The sequence below is a fragment of the Microcebus murinus genome, chromosome 5 (genome assembly GCF_040939455.1).
Source record: "Microcebus murinus isolate Inina chromosome 5, M.murinus_Inina_mat1.0, whole genome shotgun sequence".
Classification (NCBI taxonomy): domain Eukaryota; kingdom Metazoa; phylum Chordata; class Mammalia; order Primates; family Cheirogaleidae; genus Microcebus; species Microcebus murinus.
The window spans coordinates 57,148,670-57,172,170 of record NC_134108.1 but is presented as its reverse complement, the minus strand read 5'-3'; the positions used below and the strand labels follow the sequence as shown (position 1 = coordinate 57,172,170).

The 23,501-nt window shown below is 37.9% G+C and overlaps 1 protein-coding gene across 1 annotated transcript; it reads right to left on the bottom strand.

The window, feature by feature from the left end:
- Positions 1-4,385: 4,385 nt before the first annotated feature.
- MCHR2 (melanin concentrating hormone receptor 2) lies at positions 4,386-22,806 on the bottom strand. Its single transcript, XM_012738806.2, has 5 exons — positions 22,625-22,806; positions 14,944-15,153; positions 11,250-11,444; positions 7,526-7,645; positions 4,386-4,858 (listed from the first exon to the last, which is right to left on the bottom strand). The coding sequence occupies exons 1-5, from the start codon at positions 22,804-22,806 to the stop codon at positions 4,543-4,545; spliced, it is 1,023 nt and encodes a 340-aa protein (XP_012594260.1). The 3' UTR covers positions 4,386-4,542.
- Between the last annotated feature and the right edge of the window lie 695 nt (positions 22,807-23,501).

The window sequence follows — 23,501 nt, the reverse complement described above, 5'->3', positions numbered from 1 at the left end:
TTCCTTTTCTTTTTAATATTGATTTAGGAACAAATGGGCAGAAACTTCATTTAATGAATTCAGATTGTGGCTGATCCTTCTCCTGGGTTCCTATGTCAAATGGCAGCTTTCCCATTGGCTAGAAACCTCAAAATTATTTCCTCTCCTTCCCTCTTCCTCATGCCACATAACCAACTTTATTTTGGAAGTTTTCTCCCATCTCTTTCCTCCCTTGCATTTCCACTGGACACAACTCCTTGCAGCTTAAAGTACGGTCTGTGGACCAGCAGCACCGGCATCACCCCAGAGCTGGTGAAATGCAGAATCTCAGATTGTACCCCAGACCTACTAACTCAAAATCTGCATTTTAACAATATCTCCAAGTGACATCATCCACTATAAAGTTTGAGAAGCACTGGCATAGTGAATAAGAGCATCAGAAAGGCCTTGAATCCTGAGCCTGCCCATTACTAGATGAGTAACCACAGGCTACTTAACATTTCCAAGCCCTGTTTTCTTCACATGTAAAATGGGGACAGCAATAGTATGTAGCTCTGAAGGTTAGTGTGAGGATTATATGAGCTTAGGCACAATGCCTGCTATACTGCATGCACTCAAAAAGTGGGAGCTAAATGTATACAAATTTATTGTCGTTGTGCTAGTTGAAAACATCATTTCCTCTTATCTGGACTAATCTGATAAAGATGATACATTTAATCTTGGAAGAAAATGCATTAATGAGTTGTCAATACTGTTTTTCTTCCCCTCAGTTCTGTGATGTGCATTTTTCCATATATGTTTCTGCAATTGGGGTATGTCATACTGTTAATATGAATGTTTAATATTATGTTTTTTCTTACCAAAGCAGTTATTAAATTAATGGTGTAGTTTATGATCAATTGTATTTTAGAATTGAAAAAACATTGTTGATTATTTTCTGTGTTTTGTTTTGGAGACAGAGGCTTGCTCTGGGTAGACTCTGATGCCCTGGCATCATCATAGTTCACTGCAACCTCAAACTCCCGCACTCAGGTGATTCTTTTGCCTCAGCTTCCCAAGATGGGTCTACAGGCTGATGCCCAGTTTATTTTTCTATTTTAGTAGAGACTGGGTCTCACTCTTGCTAAGGCTGGTCTCAAACTCCTGGGCTCAAGCAATTTTTCTGACTCGGCCTCCCAGAGTGCTAAGATTACAGGTGTGAGCCAGTGCACTCAGCCTGATTGTTCTCTGGTACACTGAAGTAGGGACAGTTGATCATTGGAAGCGCAGCAGACATTGGATTTTCAGTTCTTGAGATGGGGTAATGTTTTAGGCATTTCAAAAAAAAAAAAAATTCTTAGTGGGACCCAGCACAGTACATTGGAAGTAGAAAGTTCTGTAAATATATGATAAATGATAAACCTATAAATGCCAGAAATCAAGATACCAATTAAACATCATAGTCTTTTGAATGGACTATAGCTCATTTGAACTAATTGCTAAAAAAGCAAATGAAAAAATTTGATGCTATCCCTGCTAGAGTGAAGTCTTAAAGGAGTTGTAACTGTAGTCTAGTTCCTAACTTTAGGTGAGAGAGGAAGATTTCTGAGGAATGAACTAAATTTTTGGTGTAGAGAGGTGTCAACAAAATATTGGGGGCAGTAAAAAAAATTGTTAATGTCTCTATTTTGCTTTGGGCTGATTCCATAGAACTCCTATGTAGCAAATGGGAAATTAATCTCTACCATCCTGACAAGAAATACAAGTAAATTATGAAGTCAGTTTTTTTTAATTCTACAACTTATAAAAGTATGATTATATAATCTTGCTCTACTTACTAAACTTTCAAGTATTTGTTATAGCCATTAAGTGTTAACTGTAGTTTTCTCACTAGTTTTTTCCATTGTCTCTCGAGGGAGGGACTGAAGTTTGGTAGAAAGAACTCAGGGCTGGTTTCTAGTTGCTCATTAGGTGGGGGTCTCTGGACACATGCTGGATTGTGTTGAAAATTTCATCTATCTGTGGTTCATTTTTCTTATCTTTAACATTTGATAAGATAATCTCTAAAGTATCTTTGAGATCCAAGATTCCGTGACCCTATGGTATTATAACCCATGAAAAGCAGTAATTCCTGGAACTTCAAGTATAATGCAAGGGCCTAGATTTCTGAGCATTTGATATGATAATGAGTGCCACCAAACTACTGGCCATATTTAGGACACATTTTACTAATTCTAAAATCTTCGGTCTTTGTTCAGGAGAAACTATTTATATAAAGAAAATATGAAATCCTTCATACAAGAAAACCCTCAAAGTAGAAGCTACCAGCCAGAAGTATATTAATATACAAGCAGTTTTTATTCATTTATTTATATATTAATTGATGATCAAAATTTAAATGAGCACCTAGAATTGAATAATCACAAAGGCGGGATACAACTATGAGTTCACATAACGACAAATACCCAAGTATTAATTAGATATGTAGAAGTGTTCATTATTAACTTCACTTGGAAGTAAACATATATACATATCATTGCCAAACATACAAAAGATGTAGAGAATTTCTGTCAAACCACCTCTGTAAATCTGCATATAAATATGCTTCTGCATAGAAAAGCTATATAAAGGCACAAAACTAAATTTAATAGTCACCCTTTTTATTTTCTACTTTGACTAAATGCTAAAGCTCTTTATACTTCTTAATATATATAAATTAAAATAGTTCACTGATCAATTATTTGAGAACTATTGGGAATGCTATTAGAAAAAAGTCTGTTGGTTTAAAATCATTTAAGTCTTTAAAATCATAATATTTTCTGTATTAAAAAAGAAATGGAAGTAAACAATTGCTCTTCAATTATCAAATAATAACTTGTTTCTGACCCATTGTGTTGGGTTTTCAGAAGTCAGTATTATTCGCTGAGTTTTGACTGTTGCACCCTAGGTAAGTGAGAATGAAGGCTCCTTCAATTGTGAAATGTGAAATGATACAGCTTTTGATTGTAAATTTAAAGGAGCATTCAGCCTCTGTGTGTAGGTCTTCAGATGTAATTTGTCTCAGTTTGTAGCTCTCATATGGTTTACACGACCATTCATGCAGATACTACCTAGTTCAGAAATGGTGCCTAAAACATCTACAGCAAAATACATTGGATTAAAATTCATGTGTTTGGGTTGATTCAGATGCAATTGCTATATAAAAATGAAGATTAGGTCATGAAAAAAGCTGGTCTCTGTGAATCTTTTTCTAAAAAGAGCTGATTGAAAATCAGTTTCATATGTTCATGAAGCAAGGCATTTTATATATTTAGAGGAAGGAGGTGGGTTTACAGATTTCATTCACAAACAAAATAATGATATTTGTCTTTGTTGAGCATACAGGCTTTAAAAGCATTTTTTTCTTTCCTAACTATATCAAAGAGCATGTTTTATACAAGCCAAAAGAGGAAAATATAGATAAAATGAATACTTATGAATTTGAGGGCTAATTACTTTTTGTACTCTTGAACAAGCATACACTGTAACCTAAAGGGACTGTTTTTTAATGATGCTTAAATTCCTAAAGTGAAGCACTATTATTAAAATGCAGATGCTGGTTTCTACAGTTAGCAGGCATGAGAAAAAATCTTAATCCAAAAGAATATGCTTAAATCATGAACTCATTTCTTTCAGACTTTAGTTCTTTTCTTGCAGGGCTGTAGGAGAAAACAAAACAAAACAAAAAAACCCAACTTCCTGGCTCTCTGCAGGATGATATGTACAGGTTGTCAAGGTGGTGCAGCAGAAAAGACAAATAGGCAGACCCAGATTCACCGGTGGGCCACATGCGGGCCACATGCGGCCGTAGTTTGAGGACTCCTGAATCCCTCATATATTGTGATGAGAAGAGTTGCTTTTTTCCAAAAATGCATAGCTACCATCTAATCATGATACAATAAGTATCATAAGTATTCAGCCAAGCTCTTAGGGGGCTGTGCAGCATTAGGCCTATCACTTAACCTTTCTCAGGGGATAATACTTACCTCACAGGTTTGTTACATATAATCTTATACGTTGCATGTGTGCCATAGATGGTAACTGTTATTCTAAAAGGTGGGGCTTAGTTACAGAAGGTATTAGATTGGAACATATGAAACAGACATTTTCATAGACTAAACAAACAAACAAAAGATAGCTGGATTTCAAACCTCACTGTAATATGGTCCCCTCCTAGGAACCTCGAGGGCACGGTTACAGGGAGGCCACAGTGTGGATGGCAAGGTCAGGTTCCGCAGTGAGTCTCAGGTCAGTGGTCATGGATGGCCATTTTTATTAATGACTTGTTTATAACATGCTGAAATAACATATATAATCATGAAACTTGGGTATTCCCTACCGGCAACACAAATCAATGTTTTACATTTTGCTAAAGTTAGCATATTAAACCCAATGTATTTGGATGGTTAAATTTCTGTTCTACGTTGCTAAGAGTCACAAGTACGTAAGAAGAATGGGCACGAGCAGCTGGGTCCATCTGCTCTTTCTAATAATATCAATGACATACACGATCCTGTCTAGACTCTTAGTGATCTGTGTATTTTCCTAAAAGCTCGATTTCAGGGTGTTTTCCATATTGTTGATTTCTCTCTCAGTCACCCTCCTTTGAAGTTGGGGCAGACGCTTTCGAAAGTTTCCACTCAGCAGGATGTAGAGAAAAGGGTTAATGCCGCTGCTGGCGTAGCTGAGACAGATGGAGAGGTAATAGCCCACATAGAAGGCCAGTGTGGGCTGGTCCATCTGTAAGTTCACCAACTGTAGCGTGTGATAGGGGGCAGCACTCAGGATAAAGACCGCCACCAACACCAGCACCATCTTTGTCAGCTTCATCACTCTCTGCTTGGGTACACTGGCATTGCAACTGTGAAGGAAACGTTTGAACAGACAGAACATAAACAGCCGTAGAAATCATGAGTCAGTGTCTCCCTAGAACTTTCTGGACAGCTCATAATGGCTTTGCAGTGAAATACGAATCTCATTTTTATATGCCTACTTATTCAGAGCATTGCAAAAACATTCTTTTTCATTCCTTTTAAAAACTTCTCAAAGTAAAACAAACAGAAAAAGAAGAAAACACTTGTTGAAGTTCTCAAAGCTGGAACATTTTGAGAAACAAAATAAATAACAAAGTATTGAATTATAACTCAAAGTATGAAATAAACATACATGAGTCTGATATAAATAATATTGAATAAAATGGAAGGAGAAGAGACAAACCTTTGCAGAATTCCAAATAATACAAGCAGATACTCCACTTTAAGGAGATGGAGTTTAATTCCCACCTTCCCCCTTCTCCCTTGCAGGTAGGCTATATTTAGTGACTCACTTCCAGAGATAGAGAAAGGGATACATAGTTTCACAGTGGAGAAATCTGGCAAATGCTACCTTAACCAAATCATCATCAAGGCCAACATCAACAATGATGCCATGTAGCTATCATTTAATCCCTCATATATCATGATGAGAAGAGTTGCTTTTTTCCAAAAATGCATAACTAATCATGATACAATATCAGACAGACCCAGATTGGGAACATTCTACAGGATACCTGGCCAGTACTCCTTGAGATTATCAAGGTCATGAAAAACAAGGAAAGAATGAGAAACTATCACAGACCAGAGGAGACTGGAAGACATGACAACTAAATGCAATATGTTATTCTGGGTTGAATCTGGAACAGATAGAGGACTTTAATGGAAAAACTGGTGATGTCCAATGATGGGTAGAATTTAGTTCATAGCAATGTACTAATGCTGTTTTCTTCATTTTGACAAATGTACCATGGTAATGTAGGGAAAACTGGGTGAGGGGTATATGGAAACCCTTTGTGCTATCTATACATATCTGCACTATTTCTGTGCTATCTGTACTATATCTCTACTATCTACTTTTCTATAAATTTGAAATTATTCTAAAATGAAACATTTTAAAATTTCCAAATTTTATCATGTTATGTCATATTTAGACATTTGATAGAAATTTCTCTGGAACACAGTGGAAGCAGTTGAATAAGCCTTGGGAATTATATTTTAAAAAGCATAGGGGCCGGGCGCTGTGGCTCACGCCTGTAATCCTAGCTCTTGGGAGGCCGAGGCGGGCGGATTGCTCAAGGTCAGGAGTTCAAAACCAGCCTGAGCAAGAGCGAGACCCCGTCTCTACTATAAATAGAAAGAAATTAATTGGCCAACTGATATATATATAAAAAATTAGCCGGGCATGGTGGCACATGCCTGTAGTCCCAGCTACTCGGGAGGCTGAGGCAGAAGGATCACTCGAGCCCAGGAGTTTGAGGTTGCTGTGAGCTAGGCTGACGCCATGGCACTCACTCTAGCCTGGGCAACAAAGCGAGACTCTGTCTCAAAAAAAAAAAAAAAAAAAAAAAAGCATAGGGATTGAAAATGACTCAAAGACAATGATCCTCCTGCAGTTTATCAAAGTGGGCACCATGCTTCCTCTAACTTCTTGCATTTTGAGGCATAACTGGAGAGTATGAACTTTGTTCCATAAGATGCTCTTAGCATTTCTGAGAAAAGTGTTAGGGAGCAAAATGATCTGATTTGGAGAACTGTTTTAAAAAGGCTCAGGTATCCTCTCCAACTTCTGGGGTCTTAATATTCCATATGATTCCATTTCAACCTTCTCACCAACTCAGCTCCCTGTGATGCACTTAGAAGCTAAATTTTTTCCCCATAACTGTGGCCGTTTCCTTTTCCCATGCCAAATAGACCACCCTTTAATAATTTAAGACCTCCACAGAATTTCAAGAAGCTAAGTAGGAAAAAAAAGTTGTGAGCCAATAGACTACATAAACCTTTGGTTCCAGAGTTTGTCACAAATTTTAATTAATGATGGTTAAATTGTTCATATATTCTTTTTAAAATCTTCACAGTGTTACAACAAATAGTGTGTAGGAAAAAACAGCAAGCCTGCTTTTCCAAAAGAAATACAAAAATCTATTAAAAAGTCAAATGTTAATAAATTTAAAAGTGTTTTTACCCAACCGGTTATATAATTACTGACTTACTCATTTGACCAATTTGGTATACACAATTTCAAGTTGAAAATAATTTAGAGTTATTTATACAGTTTTAGAGACAATTATCTTCAAAGGTCCTTCCCAAGTTTATTGTCTTTAGGTTAAGTCTTTGGCTTTATTTACTTCTAATTAATCTTCTTCTAATATTAATACAATGCTGCTTCTCTAATTCAAATATTAGTGAAACTCCTCCCCTCTAAATCAAAAAATTAAAACACAGAAATCAAAAGGCTGAACACATCTAATATATTTACATACATATGCAACTCTGCAAAATGTGCTACTAAAACACTTTATCACTGAGAGATCTTCAATTAGCTGATTCAGAACACGTCTTATGTTTTCAAAAAGCCTGCTATACACATTTGTCAATGCTTATATGTCCAAACGTAGTATGTTTCAAGTTATTGTTGCTTAAGTTTCTTCTGCAGATGTCCTAGGATATCTAAAGTCTTTTTTTAACAAATAAAGCAAAATAAGGCAAACACTTACCATCTGGCGTCTTTATTTTGTTGATACATCTTCCATGTATAGCATAAAATTAAAATATAGCACACCAAAATCAAGGGTAAAGGGAAAAAAAAAGTTGTTATCGTCAAATAAAGTGTGTACCTGTAAAATGAGAAAGAGAGAGAATGCATCACTGTTACATTTGCTGCACTAGGAATTGGATTTCACAGTTTTTGAGGCATGACTTTTTGATTTTTTCAGTGTTCAGGATAAAAGTCCTTGGGGAAAAGCTCAGAGTGTTTGGCTGCTTTATCACTGAGTAGTCCAGCTTTTCATTGTTCAGTGACAGTGATGCTTGTCTCTTCTCTAGCCAAGCCCAGTTGTATTTATTGGGTGCAGAACAGGTGAGACTACTTATGATTATCTTTAGAGTTATTAATAACAACAGGCAACATCAGGTAGTATTTATTATGTAGTGGGCACTGTTCTAAGCACTTTGCATATTTTAGCCCATTAAATGTGTGCAACCCCATGAATACATTGCCATTAGTATTCTCATGTTACAGAAGAAGAAACTGAGGCACAGAGAAGTTAAGTGGCTTGCCCAAGACTACCCAGTGAGTAAGTGGCAGGGGTGGGATTTGAACCCAAGCAAGCAGTTGGGCTCCAGAGACCATGCTTGTAACCCAGGCTCCATATGATCTCTCAATGGCACACAGAAGCTCCTGATATAAATCAGTCAGTCTTCCCTCCATGCTCCTCTCCGGAGGTGGGAGTCTGGGGCAGGTGGTGGTGGGTTCTTAGGTGAGCAAACTCCATTCCTGCACAGATGTCAAGTTTCCTCCTTCCTGGCAGAACCATGGTCTTGGTAAAAGGAGGTGGGCCCAGATTGGGTGGGTGTGGAGAGGGTGTTAGAGAGAGCACCTGGGACCAGAGGGACCCTGAATGCAGCACAGTAGCTTAAAGACTTAATTCTAGGAGGAACAACAGAAGCTGTAACCTCAGAATATCCTTTACCATATCAGTCAAACATAGCAGACATAGAAGCAGCTGTCAGTGTAAAAATAGCGCATTTTGTTGTTGTTGTTGTTGTCATTTGTTTCTTTGACACAGGCCAAAAAACAAGTCATATAGTCATTTAGTGAGCCTCAGGTTATGCTTTCCTTTTAGACAGGTTGAGGCTCATATTTGTATATCAACTCCAGTAACTATTATAACTATCATTTCACCTTTCAATTGGCTGATGGCTTTTGTTTGTGAGTGCATCCAATGCTGATGGGAGAAATAATGAATCAACAATCAATCTCATTTTTGAAAACAATTTTTGTATAGATGTATAATAGATGTTCATAGTTTGGGGGTACATATGATAATTTAATACATTCATATAATTTGTAAAGATCAAATATTTTCTTCCATTCTCTGGTTGTCTCTTCACTTTGCTGATTGTTCCCTTTGCTGTACAGAAGCTTGATGTGATCCCATTTGTCTATTTTTACTTGGGTTGTCTGTGCTTTTGAGGTCTTACACATAAAATCTTCACCCAAACCAATGTCCTGGAACATTTCCCCAATTATTTTTTTTAGTAGTTTCATAGTTTAAGGTCTTAGATTTAACTTTTTAATCCATTTAATTTGATTTTTGTGTATGGTAACATAGGAGTCTAGTTTCATTCTTCTGCATTATCCAAGTGCCATTTATTGAAGAGACTGTCCTTTCACTATTGTATATTCTTGGTGCCTTTGTTGAAGATGGGTTGGCTATAAATGTATGTATCTATATCTGTGTTCTCTACTCATTTTCATTGGCTTATATGTCTGTTTTTATGCCAGTATCATGCTAATTTGGTTGCTATAGCTTTGTAGTAAATTTTGAAGACAGGTAGTGTGATGCTTCCAACTTTCCTCTTTTTGTTCAGGATTGCTTTGGCTATTCAAGGTCTTTTGTGGTTCCATATAAATTTTAGCATTTGCTTTTCTATTTCTGTGAGGAATATCACTGGTGGTTTAATAGGGATTACATTGAATCTGTAAATTGCTTTGGATAGCACTGTCATTTTAAAAATATTAACTCTTCCAATCCATGAGCATGAAATATCTTTCCATTTTTTATATCCTCTTCAATTTCTTTCATCAATGTTATATATAGTTTTCTTCATATGAATATTTCATTTCTTTGGTTAAATTGATTCCTAGGTAGTTTATATTCTTCATAGTTTTTGTAAATGGGATTGCTTCCTTGATTTCTTTTTCAGATTGTTTGCTGTTGGCATGTATACATCTACTAATTTTTGTGTGTTGGTTTTGTATCCTGCAACTTCACTGAATTTGTTTATCACTTTTTAACAGGTTTTTTTTTTTTGTGGCCTCTTTATGTTTTTCTCAGGATAAGATCATGTTTTGTGCAGACAAGGGTAATTTGACTTCTTTCTTTCCAATATGGGTGCCCTTTATTTCTTTCTCTTGCTTAATTGCTCTGGCTGGGATTTCCAGTATTATATTGATTAAAAGTGGTGAAAATGAGCATTCTTGTCTCATTCCAGATATTAGAGGAAAGGTCTTTAAGTTTTCCTCATTCAGTACAATGAGAGCTGTGGGTTTGTCATACATGGCCTTTATTATTTTGAGGCATGTTTCCTTGTAAAACTAGTTTGATGAGGGCTTTTATCATAAAGGGATGTTGAATTTTGTTGGATGCTTTTTTGGCATCTATTAAAATGATCATATGGTTTTTGTTCTGTCAATGTGATGTATCACATTTACTGATTTGCATACGTTAAATAATCCTTGCATTCCTTGGATGAATCCCACTTGATTATAGTGAATGATCTTTTTAATGTTTTGTTAAATTTAGTTTGCTAGTATTTTGTTGAGAATTTTTGCATCTATGTTCAACAGTGATATGAGCTTATTATTTTCTTTTTGTTGTGTCCTTTTCTGGTTTGGGTATCAGAATAATCTGGAATTATTTGGGTATCAGAATAATCTGGGCCACATGGAATGAGTTTGAAGTGTTCCCTCCTCTTCAATTTTTTTTGAAGAGTTTGAGTAGAACTGGTGTTAGTGCATCTTTAAATGTTTGATAGAACTCATCAGGCCCCAGGGGGAAGGGGGTTTCTTTGTTGGAAGACTTATTACAGATTTGATCTTATTAACTGTTAATGATTTGTTGAGGTTTTCTATTTCTTCATGGTTCAATCTTGGTAGGTTTTTTGTGTCCAGGAATTTATCAGTTTATTAGGACACCAGTTACTGTATTTAGGGCCCACCATTGATCCAGTATGACCTTATCTTAACTTGATTGCACATGCAGGGACCCTATTTCCAAATAAGGTTACATTCACAGGTACGGAGAGGAGTGCTTGAACATATTTTTTTGGGGGGGGACACAATTCAAGCAAACTACAATTGCATATTAATGAGGTTTGAGTCTGAGTAACTCTTAGAGTCTTTTGGAAATTCTTCCCCTTCCTTGACTGCTGCATTCCCACTGCGCCTGGCTGTCATGGCTCTTTAAAATCCATATTTAAATATATTTGTGCCCATGGTAGTGACATGATTAAATTCAAAATTTTTTCCTAAAGGTTGCCCTCTCCTTAAAGCCAAACTTCCACCTTGATGGCATAAAGGAAAAAACTAAGCAGAGAGACAGGTGAAAAGAGGAACCACAAGGACTCCCTTCAAGGCTGCTCACTTGTTGACAAGGGGCATGAAGGACTTCACAACTTAATTCAACTCTATATTTTTCTTAAGTTTTAACAACTTACCAGAGTACATCGTCAGGGGATGTCAAATCAAAAGCACAACTCTCGATGCCGTCTTTAAATTTGATAACCTTCGAGTAGACCCAGACAGGCAGTGCCAGAATAAAGGAAGCTGCCCAAAGGCCCAAATTGATGCGGATGGTCTTGCACCTTGTTCTCCAACTCGTCAGTCGAAATGGTTGGACGAGGGCCAAGTACCTGCAAAGCCAGTTAAGAAGGGCTTGGGGACAATCAATAAAGGCACTGAGCTCCAAGGATGAAAGGTTCACGACAAGAGTAAATTATTAGTACTATTATCCTCCCTGAAGCACACCTCTATCAAGGCAAAAGAAAGTTCTATTTTTTCAGAGCTGCCTGGTACCTGCAGAGAAAACAACTCTTGACGTTGCAAGTCTGAATAAACCACTCACTGTAATAGCTGTTCCTTCTATGGACACACTGATAATGGTAAAATTCTGCAATGCACTCTTTTTTTAGAAAGGTGCTTCCCCTGTAAATGCGGCTCTGGAAAACTCTGTCTCTGAACAAGGATTTCTTACAGGAGGAAATATTAATAACCCACTCCCCAGCAGGATTTACTCATGTAGAGGCAGGAAGGAGGGAAGTGCCACGTCTGAGAGGAGCATTCTCCAGCAGAATGAGGTTCAGGCACACAGGACAAAACATTTTGCTCAAATACATTGCTTTACAATAAGGTCCCCAGGTCCTTGGAGGTTCAGTTCACAGAAATCATAGTGGTGATGAACAAGCGTGACTATTATAGACAATGCAAATTCCTCGGGGAACTTAGGCTAGAAGCCAGAGGGAGGAAATGGGCTAATTTCACGGGGAAGGGTTTTTCTTTTTCTTTTTTTCTATTTTAGATCCAGAAAAAAAAATTAATCATTAATCATTTGAAATCCTGACATTTCAAATATATTTGGTCCCCCAGCAAGTGCAAGAAGAATTTTTCAGAGCTAACCGAAAGCTGAAGGATAAAAAAGAGAGCTCAGATTCAGAAGGAAGGCTATTTGAGAAAGTACATCTTTGCTGGGGTTGGGGTGGGGGAAGATAGTATTAACCGAAATTAAATGTAAAAAATAGTTTCGACAGTCACTTAATTTTCTCCAAGTTTTTGTAGAGGTACTCACTGAAGACTCATAAAAATGAAAAATTTCCTGTCCTCTTGCTCTTTCAATATTGCACCAGAAGCAGGACATTTTGCATTCAGTTAAGGGACCTTCAGCATGCAGGGAGAGGTTTCTGGCCAGGGCTCCTTGGCCCCCCTCCCTTGCACACTGCAAGTGCATTCCCTGTGTCTAAGGAGAGAAGGCCCCCTCCCGCGCTCCCTGCTGGGGAAGTGGATGAAGTGGTGATTGCACAGCAACCCAGCCATCATTCTGACTGGAATTATGGGATAAGGAAGTCATGGCATCATGCAATTAGAGAGTCTTCTCTGATAGCAACCTTCCCCAGCTGAAAAATCTTTCAATGGCTTTTCATCGCCATTCAGATAAAATTCAGAATTCTTACCATGACCATGAGCAGGTCTTTCTTTGCCTGGCCCTGCCTGCTGTTCAAGTTGGAGCTTGTGCCCATCTCTCTTGACTTCCTTCAAGCTCCTCCCCTTTAAGGTCAGGTTGTTTTACCTGCCTGGCAGGATCTGTCTCCGCTTTCTCCTGCTCTTCCTTCAAGTCCCTATTTAACCGTCTTCCTCTCAGAGAAGCATTCCCTCACCACATGATCTATATGAGGGCCCTGTGAGTGAGAGCTGGGAGAAAGAAAGGGCTGGAATGTCTTAAATATAAAATGAAATCTTAGCATACTGTGTCCATTGTATTAAAACAAGACACAGCAAAAGGCTATTCAGGTGTATGACACATATGCATGTGCGCACACACATACACATACATGTATGGAGAGAAAAAGAATCTGTCAATGTTAGGAACCATATACAGTTGGTTTGTTCCAAGGCAGAAAATTCCCATTCACTTTATTTGCAGTAAGAGGCTTACAGAAGGAGTACCAATACCCCTCTTTTTTATTCTTCCAAAAAAGCCAATATTTTCCTACTTCCAAAATACAAGGTATAAAGAAGCTTTTATTATCCCCAAGAATGGGATTACTATTGGTATAACCTGTACAGCAGGTTGCTTTTCTGCAGTAGGCCTGGTCTACACAGGGCCCGCGCCCTGGTGTTGGAATCCCAGCAAACTCGGGGGCTTTTCTCAAGACACAGTCAGCACTGGCAGGCATTGGCTGAACTAACTAGATCTATACAGTTTATTGATTTAAAAATGTGGTATTAATTATAAACAGAGAAGTGCATTCTATATTTTGAAAATTCTCCTGCAGAAAAGCAGTAGGATATAAAAATGCATAAAACATTACCATAATTATTCGTTCTTGCCAGTGAATAATTTATATGAAGCTTGCCATTGCTTTATTTATTCCTTTAAAGAAAGGTTTATGATTTCCCCACCCCAGAGATCCACTTGGAAGGAGAAGGAAGCAGAGCTCAGGAACTGTTACATGGACAATTGAGATGTATTGGTAGGCAAAGACCCTGAAAAAAATTACATTTGAGGTGCAGGGGGAACTAGATAAAAAAAAAATACACACACACAAATACACACACACAAAGTAAATTATGTATGTTATAATATATCTGAAGCAAAGGAAAAGGAAAAAGTAGATCAGAGAAAGGGGGATAAAATGTGTTGGGTGGGGGTTGGGTTAGAAAGAAGGCAGATGGGGATTTTGAGAGGGTTGGTCTTGAAGACAGCATGTCACTGTTGTAAGTATTATGGTTGTCATTCGGCCTGTTTCTGTCTGGGGAGACCCGCTAGGACCTGGCATGGGCGTGCGTCCTGGCATCTGGATAATGCAGGACACACCCTAGCTTGCATGCTTCCCAGAGAGGTCGGAGAGTTACAAACTACCTGCCATCTCTAGAGTTGGATGGCCTAGGTCTGAACTGGGCTCTTTACCACTCATTGGCTCCATAAGTGTCACTGTCACCATCATCTCCTCAAATAATGGCTTACCTGGCTGATGAAAATGGCTATTGCACATTCCAGGATATAGTGGAATGAATTTCTAATGATGCAAAATGGCATTAACCAATCATAAGAATCTGTGTAAAAGATGTAAAAGATGGTATTCCTGACACTGGGAAATCATTTCATAGTTTTATAGGAATCTACATCTACCCCACTGATTCCTTAGAGCTGCCAGGTGATAACAAGACTGTGAGACAGCGAACATACCAGAAACAGCCCTGAACAGGGAGTGAGGAGACAGGCCTCTACTCTCAGCTCTGCCTGTAACCCTCTGTGTGCCTGTAGCAAATCCCCTCACCTCTCTGGGCCTCAGCTTCCTTACTGCAAAAATGGTGGAAGGAGTTCATTCTGGTTTCTAACATTTCATGATTTTGTGATCTTTTTTTCTTGCAGTGAATTGCAAATAAAGCCCAGGTCAAAAAGAATGATTAGAAAAAAGGAGATTTTAGTGTTTCATGTTTTTCCATGAAAAAAGATAGACCTCTGTGAAAACTGAATAAATATTCTTAAGTAACCGGTCCTAGAATGAAACAAACAAACGGAAGAGGAGCTTTGCTGTTATAAACGAATACTGATGTTGCTTAAATTGGAATGACCTTGGGGAAGCACAGGAGCTTCTGAATTGTATTAAGATATTTCAAAGTCTCTTCACTTACCTGTCCACACTCATTACGGTCATGATGGCACTACAGGCAAACTGGTTGCAGGTATCCAGAGATGTGATGATGGTGCACAGAGGTCCCCCGAACACCCACTCTCCTCCCCGGGCCCACTGGTGAATAAGAAAAGGCATTCCAATGATGTGGACCAAATCAGCCACAGCCAGGTTGCAAATATAAATGTCAGGGATTGTTTTTTTCCTGGACCTGAGAGAAATGGAGGGAAAATGAGAATTGACATTGAAAGTATGCACCTTCTTCAATACATGCCACCTATTACAAATTTTTATTAATAATTGCTATAATGAATTATAAAAGTTAAAGGAAAACCTACACAAATGCAATGCTTATATTGAAAAATTCTGAACTATTTATTTGATAACTAACTGTGGTGGTTTAAAAATATGTCTACAAAGTCTTTGGTATTCTTTTCATAGGTGGAACTTAATTCCCTCTCTTTGAGTGTTGAACTTAATAACTTGCTTCTAACAATTAGAATATAGTGGACATTGTAGTGGACTCTAGTGCAGTGTGTGGCTTTGAAATTAGGATGCAAATGCATTGTGAGGCTCTCTCTTTGCTCTCTGTTGGATCACTTTCCCTGGTGGAAGACACCTGCCATCTTGGGAGAAGACTCAAGCAACGCTATGGAGAGATCCATGTGGAGAGGAACTGAAGCTCCAGCCAGCAACCACCCGGCACCAACTTGTCAGATATGTAAGTGAAACCTTGGAAGTAGATCCTCCAGCCCTCGCCAAGCCTTCAGATGGCTGTAAACCTGGAGGACTATTTAATTGCATCTTTATGAGAGAGCCAGAACCAATCAATCAAGCTGTTCATGGATTCCTGACTCTGAGAAACTGCGAGATAATAGATGATTATTGTTTCAAGCCACTGTGTGTTGGAGTAATTTTCTATGCAGCAACAAATTATAGTAACCTTAAACACACTCAGGCAAAAGGCTTAGTCTTTACTCATTCTTAGCACCTAAAAGAATAAAAATAAATGGTTTCTATTGTCTACTGATTTTTTTTTACCGCAGCTGAGACCATTGTTAAAATTTCAATGATTACTTAGAAATATTCCAGTAAAATCTAACCCAATAGCAAAGACTATTAATGAAGACTGTGAAATCCAGACAGTGAGGAGAGGAATTTGAAATGAGGGAGCAGATAGACTGCACTGAGAATGACCTCATGTCTCCTACAGGCAGTGGGGATGAGAGGGGGAGTGAATGCAATGCTATCTATCTGTGGCATTCTCACCTGTAGGTGAAAGGATTTTCTGACAGCAGAGATTTAAATTTAAAATTTTGTTTGTTCCTATCTTCAAGGAGTTGACACTTTCAATAATAAACAGGTATCATCTTTATTCGAGAGGTGCTGTTCATTAATTCAGTGAACATTTTATTGAATACCACTTATATGTCAGGCATACTATTGGACTCTGGGGCTATAAAGCTAAATAATATAGAAGTTCTGTCATCAAGGAGCTTTTGTCTAGACATGCATACATAAATGGCCACATTACAGTTTGATGAGAGAAAGCTGGAGACAAGTACAAGGAGCACAAACTCCTCTCCCCTGGGGACTGTCAAGGCAGATTTCTTGGCAGAAGTGGCATCTACACTGAGGTCAAGTAAGAATCTCAAGCATACATAGGAATTAATCCTAAGATTATGCCACAATTGCTAGTGCACTTCCTATCCAGGGCAACTGCTCTGCTGTTTGGAAACTAGTGTGTGTCTTTGTTATTCATTGGCAACAAATTTTACAGTCTGTGAACTTCACTTCATCATTTCTAAGCTGCCAAATCCTCATGTGAAACATCACACTGGACGAGGCCATATTTTGTCCAGGCCTTGGCAACATACACTGTGGGGGTAAGTTACTGCCACTGAGTCCTGATACTGAGCAACCATATTCTAGTCATTGTTGATGACCCTAATAAAATAGGTTCATTCCTTTCTCTCAGGAGCTTGGTGACTCACACCAGAGTGACCAAGAGGGAGGGAAGACTGGAGGGAAAGATCATGTCAACTAATAGAGCAGACAAGTGACTGTCCTTGGTCTCTCATCCCCTGTCCTCTCTGGGCTATTGGGAGTGGGAGACGGAGAGGGGTTAGCAAGGGGACAGATACTAGGGGTCAGGTAGAAAGACTTACACACTAAGAAAAAAAATTATAAATCTTAGCCTATAAATAGATTCTATTTGCATTTGAATTGGGGTATAAATAATAAGTGATTGCTTAGCTCTCAATTGCAGCAATTAGATGCACAGACCCTTGCTTTTCTCTAGACAGGTACCCATCACTTACTGATAATAAATTATGGTAATTCTATTGTTGAGGACAGAGCAGGCCATTAGCTGGGAATTAAAAATAATTAAATAGAATTGTTTGTAGACAAGATTTTGTATAACACAAAGAGACTTCTGAAACAAAGGATATATTTATCTAGGTATAAGGTGCTATAAATATAAATAACACATTATATTTATTATTGCCTGTTTACTAAAAATGACAGCATAGAAATTAAAAAGAATTAAATGGAAATTGTAAAATTTCTAACTATATAACTTATAGCCTTTTTTAGGGTCTAACTTATCTTCAGATTTCCTGTCATCAGTCTTGATTAGATTTCTGTCTCTTATGACTCAAACATTTAAAATAAAATACATAGACTTGTGATAATTTTGACTAACATGTCCATATGTTTAACATGGCCATATCTAATGCTAACTAATTTGAGGAATGATTAAACTGTGGTATTCCATAATACCACACATGATATAACTGTTACAAATCTTTGAGAGAATATTTAATCAAATGTAAAAATACTTATACTATTAAGTAAAAGAAAGAATATTATGTATATAGCATGACTCCAAATTTGTTGAAATATTTGTTTAAAAATATGCAGGAATGATATGTCAAGTGAATACAGTGATCGTCTATTTGGTAGTAGTAGTAGGACTAATTTTTTACTTTATTCTTTGTAATTTCTGATACTTTTCCAAAATTTGTATTAACACCATGTTTAGCTTTTACAAAAAAAAATTTAACAATATATGCTATGGATTAAGTAAAACTAACAACATAACACACTACACCACACATGCAGGCTGCTGTGCTGGTCATTCACCAGCTTGTTCTCAAATCCATTCCCCACCCTGCCTGAGCTTGGTTACCAGATCTCCTTGCCAACTGGCTTCCAACTAGGTTTGGCCAATAGGAAGCACTGTTGGGCACTGGAGGGTAGGAGGAGAGGAGAAGCAAGAGTAGTTCTTTTCTCTGTTGGCATCTTGGCTAGTGACTGTATCCCTTCCATAGCTCCAGCTTCTCCTGTAGCCCCCACTCCATGTTCCAAGGTCCCAGATCTCACTGTGGCTCCAGCTCCCACCAGGCAGCTCAGACTCCTGGGGTCTGTAAAGCCACCTTCTCCTTCTCTCAGCTTGGCTTGAGGACAGAGTGATAGTGTTGGGATGGGGGATGGGATAGGTTATAGAAGTGGCTTCCTGCTCTTGTTAATCTCTGGGTTGCCTCGCCATCCCATTTGTCATTTAACTCTAGCTGAATTAAATTCCTGTTATGAGCCAACATCAATGGACTAGTAGTGATCCGTTGCACTACTGAAGCACTGTGCTGAGAATGCTGAGTCCTCACATAGGTGCTACCACAGGGCAGACTTATGTGATTAGAGATGACTGATAAAGATGGGACAGTTTAGAGTCACACATTTGCCAACCCTGAACTAGATACATAGTATAATATACTGGAAAGAGAACCTAACTGGGAATTCTATTTTCATTTCTATGCCCACTCTCACTTATGGTGCCCTTGGGCAACTCATTCAACCCCTTCAGACTCCCAAGTTGGCTTGGTACATTGGCCAATAGGACTGCAGTAACAAGGGTTCAGTTCATTTGAACAGATGTGGTCGTGTGGTGCTCTAGTATCTAAAACGTAAGATATGTGTGCAGCCAAGGGTATGAATCAATTCCAGCAAGAACTTGCATATGGCTAACACTCTGGCAGTGGTAGAGGGCTGGGTCAGAGGGAGCCGTTAGTTATAATTTAAGCTGAGTGGGGAAAAAGGAAGAGACCTCTGTTCTAAAACACTTCCCTTCCTTTCCTGTCTCAGAATTGGAATTCCACCATTAGACAGTCTTCCTTCAGGTTATTCTATTACACTGTCCATTTGTAATCTCTGCATAAAATGTAGACCCTATTGGGACAGTCAAAAAATGAGGTCTCAGTCATTTGTGACTTGGTATGAATTGCTTGGCCTGGCAGGGAGGCAAGGACAGGAAGTGACAGAATGGGAACTCTTTATTTATCATGGGATAGGGCACCTTTTGGAGAGTTTCTGCCTGCTTGAAGGGGGACTGTCAGTAAACAGAAGAAAGATGTGTGCGGGAGGTGGAGGTGGGGGTCTGGCAAAAAAATGCTCCATTATTAAAGCACAGGTAGCTTCCCAGGACTTGCTGTGCCTGTGGAGAATAGTTAAGTAATGGGGTTGAATTCAGTAGTTTGTCTCCTGAGAGTGTGAGAGGAAAATATTATAGCTGGTTCATTTTTCCTCCAATGTTTTCTAAACTGGCTTCCTTTTGACCTGATATGAATTTAATGTACAACAGAGTAGTAATGATCTGGCCTCCCTACTTCCTAACCACACTCCTAATGCACAAATTGCTTCTTGCTTTTTAAAATAGCCATATGGAACATCTTATTCTTGAAGCTCCATCTTCCTTAAACTAGAAAGTTCCTTATAGTTTCTAGTCTTCCTTGGGCAAAGTCAGAAATTAGTTCATTGCTTGTTCTCCAGTATCATTAATGATCTTACTTTTAGTTGTGCTGATGCTCATTGTCTTTGATACAAGTATTTACTATAAAAGGGAAAGTCATTAAATCCTGTTGAAATGTATCTATTTCTCCTTATTTTTAGTGTAGTCTTAATATTTTATTTAATTCACTTGTCTATTGAGAAGGTAACAAAAGATCATGGCAAGGCATGATGAAAACATTAATATAAATTGTCTTAAAATTTTGAAGAGCAATTTGCAAAAAATAAAAATAAAAATAGACAAATTCTTAGCCAAAAAAAAAAATTAAAAGTAAGTTTCTTTTAAATAGCTTTAGAAAGATTAATACATTTTTGGAGAGAAATGTGCAAAGAAAGTATTAAAGTTCTATCAAAAAAATTAAAATGAAGTTGCTCCCAATACTTTTTGAAAACTTAAAATGTTCATTTTAAAGGCTCTATTAACATTCTTTTATCTAATGTATATTTTCACATATTATCTATACAATGGCAATTATGTGAAGAAATGATGGATTTTTTCATCATAATTACAAATAAATTGGTTACTACAATGTTTCAGGTGTCCCCCCCCCAGTTAAATGACTATTGGCTTTATGGTAAGAATCTGTTTCCATGAAGTATAGCTCATAATTGACTTTTAGAAGAGTTCATATTGCACGCTTCTTCCTTTTTTCCAACTTTGTCTCCATATGAGTAGATGGAATTAGGCTGTTATCTACTTGTGTAAATTGAGGGGGTCCAAGAAATTTCTTCTTCTCCAAATATCTCTTTAATAGCTTGTCACAAAGCCTGAAATGCCTCTCTGAATAATTTCTGCATATGAAAACTGCCTGTAAAAATGTAAACATTTCTGAAGGGCTAACACCTTATAAGGACTTGGATTTTCAAGGGTGGGACCAAGACTGTTGGGTGTAAGAAGGACACATTATAGGTATCTGCAGGGGAGCAGGGCAAAAATACTGAGGGGCAGTAAGGGAAGATGGAAGGAGAATTGGGCAGGTGCAACAGGCAAACAGGGGTGAGCTAGAAACATTCCCAAGTCTCTGGCTATTACCTTTCTACTTGATACTATTGCCTCCTTGAGGCTTCCTGAGAATATTTGATTGCTTCCATTTTCTTTTCTGAAACTTATTTGAGCATATTTTTTTTCACTTTCTTGTTTTTAATGTCTTGTATTGTTTTTCAAATCTTATCTTCTCCACTAGACTATGGGCTTTTTAGAGTCAGATGCTGCCATATTTCTTTGGTGTTTCCATAAACCCTAGGATAATGCTGAGCATGGTATAAGTATTTAGTAATACACATTGAGTTGATCTGCTTCCAGCACTTAATAAAAATTTGGTTTGAAATGCTTAATATTCATAAATGGCTTTATAGGACACAGTTAGGAATGCCAGAATTCATTAAGAGTAGAATCCCATGTATTAAATAAATCGTTAATTATGGGTGCTATAAAAAATAACATTGGTCCTCTATCTCTAAATGCAGGGATAGGATAATAAAAGTTTGCAAGTGGGCTGGCTGATTGGATGCCACCTGGGGAAAGTGTCCTGTTATTCTCAGGGATGCAGAGTGTCATCGACAGGATCATCCTGAGGGCTCTTCTTGCTCTCAGTCGGTCCTGTGAGAATTCTTCTATTCATCTGGTAAACTCAACAAATATCTTTCTAATTTTGATGATTTGTTTGCTTTTTTTTTATGAGTGTGGAGGAAATAGCCTAAAATTTGAAATCACAGGATCTGAGTTCAATTGCCAGGATTGGATTGCCACTTACTAGCTGTGTGATGCAGGGCAGGTTATTTACTCTCCTAAGCCTCTTTCCTTAAGTGAGTAAAATATTAATACTGATGTTTGGACTAAAAAGTTTACCACTGTGCCTTTTAAGTGTAATATGCCCTACAAAGGTTTGTTGAAGTTCTGTGTTAATATAATGCCGAAAACATCTGTTACATAGCACAGGTTGAGCAACCCTAATCTGAAAATCTGAAATTCAAAATGCTTCAAAATCTGAAACTTTTGATTATAAGTATAATCAAAGACCAGTACAAAAAATTATCATCTTATATTTATTAAAACCAGTAAAACTTAAATGTGTAAATAATCAGGATAGTGAAGATATCAACCAGTGATGGGGCATGTGTACACTAATTCTAAATCCATTTTGTCAAGTGCATGAAAAAATAATCTTTTCTTATTCTCCTGGTTAAGCCTACTGGAGAGGAAGGAGTTAGCCTGAATTAGGTGGGATATGTGGAATCAAGGCGGGAGGTACTGGAGGGCAGATGCCTTTCAGTTTGATCTATATGGGGATATTCTAGGTGGAGGAGAACAGCCCACTACCTACAGCTTGCTGCGTCTTCAGTTGATTAGGTACAGTCTCTCTTTCACCTAGGTGAGTGAAAAAGAGTTTCGTTTGCCAGTTCAAACAAGTCAGCTTCTTACAATAACTCTTATTACCAGAAAACAAAATGGTTTCATTTCAGGCTCAATCCCTGCCTGGGACCCAGAACCAGATATTCTGAGTTAAGGGATCTGGGATGAAACTGTATATCAGGATTTTTAAAGCTTCCCAGGTGATTATAATATGTGGTTAAGACTGAGAATTGCTGCTGCAAAAATTCACTGACCCAGCAGTAAGAATTGGCCTAACTTTTTACCATTTTGAGATCTGCAACTCAGATGTTACTTAATGCATAATGAAAATATCTATAGAATCTTCTTTAATTATCTTAAGCAAGTATTTCCAAAGTCTGATTTCATTAAGCAAAATCCTACAGAGGAAAGGATTCATTGAGGGAGTGTAGAAAGAATGTGGTTTCCCAAATTATGGAAGAAAAGAAAATGAAGCCTTTACCTTATTATAGTGAATACAATGAGGATGTTGCCAACCAGTCCTGTGGAACAGATAATCCCAACCATGGAAGGGAGGATGATGGTATCCGCAACACTAGGGGTTTGATAAGCAAACTCCTCATTTCGGGATTTGTTTGAAAGTTCAGTAGAGGTGTTCCAGCAAAATGAGTGAAATGAATTCATTGTGCATGGACTTCCAGTGGTGAAATCTGTGAAGTAATAAGAAGTGATTTACTTAATGAGTTCCCCCAATATAGATTTCCTTTACCTAATTCGAAAAGTATTTTTTTAGAGCCTGCTTTGTACCAAGATTCCATGCAGCATAGGATTCTATGGTTAAGTATAATATGATTGGTCTCTGTTTATAATGATTCACAGATTATCATAAGAGATAGGTAAACAGCAAATTACAGAACAGCATGCTAGTCTTCATATCTTATCATACCTTATGGTACTACATGCATTGAGCATAGCTGTTATTCACTTAGTACACACTGGTACTGGTTGTTTACACCTGACATCTGTTCTTACTGGCCTGTGTGTCTATTCATATTGGCTAGCACCCCTGCAACTCTTAGGTTGTTAAATATATCTTTTCTGTCTTCTATAAAGTGCATGGGGTACACCCAACTCTGATTGCTTAGGAATGGAATGGGTAAGATTTACTGAGATAATTACTGGATTATATTGAAGGATAAGGAAGAGTTAGCTCAGCATCGGACAGTTGAATGAAGGGAAAAGCACTGCAGCCAGTGGAGGCACCATGTACTAAGAGGTATACAGGGACAAATGCCCACGAATCAACCTGCTAAACAGAACCAACAGAGCTGTATAGTTTTCAGATACCAGAATTATTGGACACAATTTAAAACAACTAT

What these genes read in the sequence shown, in the direction of transcription:
- MCHR2 (XM_012738806.2), bottom strand. Translation starts at nt 22,806, where the DNA reads ATGAATTCATTTCACTCATTTTGCTGGAACACCTCTACTGAACTTTCA. An exon ending in ATTGTATTCACTATAATAAG is followed by an intron (nt 15,154 to 22,624) that starts GTAAAGGCTTCA and finishes CATTTCTCTCAG; the next exon opens with GTCCAGGAAAAAAACAATCC. An exon ending in TCCCCTGACGATGTACTCTG is followed by an intron (nt 7,646 to 11,249) that starts GTAAGTTGTTAA and finishes CTCATTTTACAG; the next exon opens with GTACACACTTTATTTGACGA.